Here is a 4,731-nt window from a genome sequence, read left to right on the forward strand (position 1 = left end):
ATCACAAGCCTTTCAAAAATAAAAAGTAAGATTCACAGTAGGCTACATCATATATCAAATAATGAGCTGTAACGCTGGAAACACAAACAGAAGAGTCGACTTCATACATGCCAATCAATAAAAAAGAGTCTCAAGCACAACCGCCATACCTCCACCTTCACCACTTGAAAGATCTTTGTACTGTCAACACGTCTGGATGTGACAGAGGCAACAGATTAACATACATGGGTCAATGTAACAAACAACGAGCAGAAGTAAGTAAGTAAAATAAACCATTTTGCAATGCTTTAAGAAGAATGTAAGTCATTTAAAAAATACTGTAGGCACACAGCATAAGTGGCCAGAGACACAAGACACAGGATGCTGAAAAGGTGCACGCATGTGTGTTTACTCAGATGTAGAGAGATGTTCAGTCACAAACTTAATTGCAGGAGCAGAACAGATATGGTCTACAATACACTGCAAGGGTTTGGTGCCTAAAGGAACTAGTTGTATGTTACAGGCAGCAGCACATCAGGGAGGTACTGAATGTTTTTTTATTGACTTAATAAAATGATGGATAGAAAAGAAAACCTCAGCGGGGCTATATGACACAGATGGGGGGTGACAGTTGTAAGAGCAATGACAACCAATAGCAGCTTTTACAAATCTGCCGCCACTATAAAGCTATGTTGTGTTTCTCTTCTGCTGCCAAATACAGTGTTACTGCCTGCTTTGGCAGTAAGCCGACCAGCAGTGCTTTCTCACAGAGCATTGAAATGTCAGTGGGATTTTACTACTTTACTCCCTTCAGCTGCTGACAAGCTGTCAGCTGTCTTTAGTTGCAATAGTTTCATTCAACAATAAACATGCATTAAATCGCTGCTTTACTAAAAGAAAGTCATATGATCTCATAATAAATTTAGATTACATATGCCAATCACAACAGAGCTATGGCTTCCTTTAGGGATATCAGGCTATAAGCATACGCTATAAGATATGATGAGTAAAATGCCAAAAAAAATGACCGTGTCGTTTTACAGCAGGGTGTTCCTACATCTGTGCAGTCCCTCTCCCTCCCACCTCCTCTCCTCTCTCGCCCCTCCCAGTTCCCTGTAAAAGGGAACAAACTGCCACCGTGCAGTTGTCCCGCCTCCAGCTCTTCTTGTCCCGCTCGTGAAGCTGCAGCACTGCGCTCCGTCCAACGACCCACCATCTGCTGCACTTTGCAAGAATGTGAAAACTAAACCACCCGGATAAAAGTTATTTTGATGGAAAGAAAAGCTCCAAGTGCAGGTACGTTTCAGTTTCATGTTTTGCAGTCAATTTTAAATAAATATAGAAGTAATTCATTTGTAAATAGGGTTTGGTAAACACAATATTTAATGTATGAGTTGGCAGCACGTTGCTCTGATTGGTGGAATTAGAAATTCACACATGCAAGAAAACAGTCCTTGGCTTTATGCTTCAAATGATGTGTAGTTTAAGTTTCAACTCATTTCCTCTGAATTAGTCTAGTCCCTATACTTGAGCCCAGGAAGAAGTGACAGCCTCCTCACGCCTTTTCACTCACTCCAGCTCCAGCCGTTTCCTGTGTGTGTTGTATTGATTTTTTTTTCCTCTAGAGGACTAATGTGCTCTACAAACAGTGCAGTCAACAAATATATCTTGATAGAAGTCCCTCCACAACAATCTACCACTTACAATCTATAGATGTGTATATGCTTGTCTCGGCTAAAAAATTTATAGAATTGACACGCTTCATTTCTCTCTGTAAGTATTGTCAGGACCATGGGGTATGGGCAGATCCTCCACCGGCAGGGGAATGAGGAGAACCAGGTGCACCTCAACGTGGGAGGGGTTCGACGCGAAGTGGATCCGAGCATGCTGCTCCGCTTCCCTCACACGCGCCTGGCTCGTCTGCTGTGCTGCCAAAGCGAGGCGACGATCTTGGAACTGTGTGACGACTACAGCCCGTCCGAGAAGGAGTACTACTTCGACAGGAATCCACATGTTTTCCTCTGTGTGCTCAACTTTTACCACACAGGACGCATCCACATGATGGAGGAGGTGTGCGTCTTCTCCTTCAGCCAGGAGATCGACTACTGGGGAATCCAGGAGGTTCACCTAAGCCCCTGCTGTAGCTATTGGTACCACGAGAGGAAGGATTACATTGATGACAGAGACTGGGACGTGATGAGCGAAGACCAGCAGCAGCCAAGTTTTGAATCCTCCTTTGAGGAGCTCTCTGCTATCGATAAAGACCTGGCCACGTTCAAAGATGTCTGGTGTGCAGAAGTGAGGAGCTACATTTGGCTCCGGCTGGAGGATCCAGGTCACTCAAGAGGTTCAAAGATCATTGCCGTAGCCTCTCTCAGCTTGGTGCTGACCTCTATCATTGCCATGTGTGTCCACAGCATGCCTGAGTTTCAGAAGGTGGACGACAACGACAAACCCATCGAGGACCCTGTCCTCGCCATCCTGGAAGTGATCTGCATTGCCGGCTTCTCCGCCGAGTTCATCATCAGGCTGATTGTTGCACCCTCCTGCAGGAAGTTCCTTGGAAACCCCTTAAACATCATCGATGTTGCCTCCATTTTACCATTTTACGCCACTTTAGCTCTGGAAACGGCTGACGAGGAGGCTGCAGAGGAGAATGAGGACTTGGAAAATGTGGGGAAGGTGGTGCAGGTCCTGCGCCTTATGAGGATTCTCCGGATCCTCAAACTGGCTCGCCACTCCATCGGGCTGCGAGCGCTGGGCGCCACCGTCCGCCACAGCTACCAAGAGGTGGGTCTGCTCCTTCTTTTCCTTTCGGTGGGGATCTCCATCTTCTCTGCCCTCATCTACTTTGCAGAGAAGGAAGAGCTGGATACAGAACTGGGGACCATCCCTTCAGGCTGGTGGTGGGCCACGATCACCATGACCACAGTCGGTTATGGTGACACCTGTCCGGTGACGCTGGCGGGGAAGATCGTGGCCACCTTGTGTATTGTCTGCGGCCTGTTAGTGGTGGCTCTGCCCATCACTATCATCTTCAATAAGTTTTCAAAGTACTATCAAAGAAACAAAGCCATTGAAGGACAGTGTATCACTAAGCCGGAGAGACAAGACCCAACTCTCCCTCATTTGAACATCAAAGACCTGTTCACTGGAAGTGTGTATCCCTTCATGGGGGACTTCAGGAACAGTGTGAGCAGCACAGGTGACACTACAGATGCCTCTAGTCTCCAGGATCTAGAGGAGTATGATAATGACACTTATGAAAATGGGTCAGCGAAATGAAGTTCTGCCATTTCACAGTTTTCTCCATTTATGACTGCAAGTCACTCTCGTGCCTCTGAGGCTGCTCCATCACTGACCCCGCCTCTCTGCATTGTTTTGCAATTTGACAGAGAAATATTGTGGCCATGATTTCTTTTTCAATATCACTACGAGGGAATAGCTTGTGAAATGTACAGCATAGCTAAAACCAGGAAATCCAAAGAGAATTATCTGAGTCTTGCTTGGAGGTTTGAAAGCCCATTTTCTGCTTGAGAAAACTGCAATGATGCATGTAGGACGCCATAATGTTAATGTTTTCTCAAAGTAATGTCCTGTATTGATTTGTCTGCTCGCTGAAAGTTCAGACAGAGAATTTTGCCGAAAATGACAACAACACTGTTTGATGTTTAAAAATGGTATTATAGATCTCTGCATGAACAAAAATTAATACATTTTGAAGGAGAGTAATGTGTAGAATTATGCAATATTATTGATGCAAACGAGAAGAACTCTCTCAGAGCAACAATATACCAGGTTCATGTTATTTAATTATTTTTTTGTACAGTTTTGGCATGCTTGGTGACAGCTTGAGAGTCATTTGTGTGAACATTGAATAAAACTCCTACAACAAGCCTTTCATTTGTGATGTGGCATGAATTGAACTGATCACTCGTTAAGACAAGGTTTTCAGCTCAGGTTCATTGCAATATTTATTATCACATGTTTGTCACTAAAATGACTCTAAAATATTAATATAGATCATCAACAATGTATTTTCTTCATGTGGTGAAATGCACTGGAACTGTAGCGGAAAGTTTGTGTACCTCTTCCCTCTTCTGTTCCTGAAAGCATTGATTTCCTGTCCCCTGTTATAATATCCGGTTGGATGAGCAGCTGTCCTCGAGCGAGAGACGTAAAAGGTCTTTTCTCTACAGGGGGTCTCAACAGTGTTCATAAAGTTGACCAGAAGCATCTACTCCCATAGCCAAACATCAAATCCATTGCCTAATTTTGCGTGATAAATCAGCAAATGAAACCTGTTCGAATTAAAGTAAATGGGCCTTAGTGAGGGAGTTGAGGAGGTTGCTCTAAAGACGTACTGCAGCCAAACCAGAATCGATAAATCCATTACTCTCTGCTAACTTGTTAATAAGGACTTTTGATGGGCTTCCTTCATTAGGTGTGCGTCACATTAGCATGTTGCTTAATCCACACTTTCTTTTTTACTTTTGGCAGCTGCCATTTATTGTAATAGTAAATGTACAGTATCGGTTCAGACAAGCACTGATTTAAAATAATGAGTGTTGTATTGTTATAAAATATGTTTAATTGTTGGATATGTCTCCAATTGCTTCCACATCTTGGGTGCAGTTTGTGTGGTCAATACAAGGAAAGCAACAATTGATTCATACTCAGCTAAAATTGATTTCAAAGACTCTTCAGTTATTTCTGTAAATTGTATTCAATGTTTGGGAAGGTAATGATAGT

General features: G+C 43.5%; 1 protein-coding gene across 1 annotated transcript; it reads left to right on the forward strand.

The window, feature by feature from the left end:
• Positions 1-1,189: 1,189 nt before the first annotated feature.
• On the forward strand, positions 1,190-3,771 carry kcns3b (potassium voltage-gated channel, delayed-rectifier, subfamily S, member 3b). Its single transcript, XM_068576969.1, has 2 exons — positions 1,190-1,275; positions 1,758-3,771. The coding sequence occupies exon 2, from the start codon at positions 1,771-1,773 to the stop codon at positions 3,262-3,264; it is 1,494 nt and encodes a 497-aa protein (XP_068433070.1). The 5' UTR covers positions 1,190-1,275; positions 1,758-1,770; the 3' UTR covers positions 3,265-3,771.
• Positions 3,772-4,731: the final 960 nt, after the last annotated feature.

The sequence above is a fragment of the Clinocottus analis genome, unplaced genomic scaffold (assembly GCF_023055335.1).
Source record: "Clinocottus analis isolate CAN_PGR_092001 unplaced genomic scaffold, fCliAna1.0.p SCAF_15, whole genome shotgun sequence".
Lineage (NCBI taxonomy): Eukaryota > Metazoa > Chordata > Actinopteri > Perciformes > Cottidae > Clinocottus > Clinocottus analis.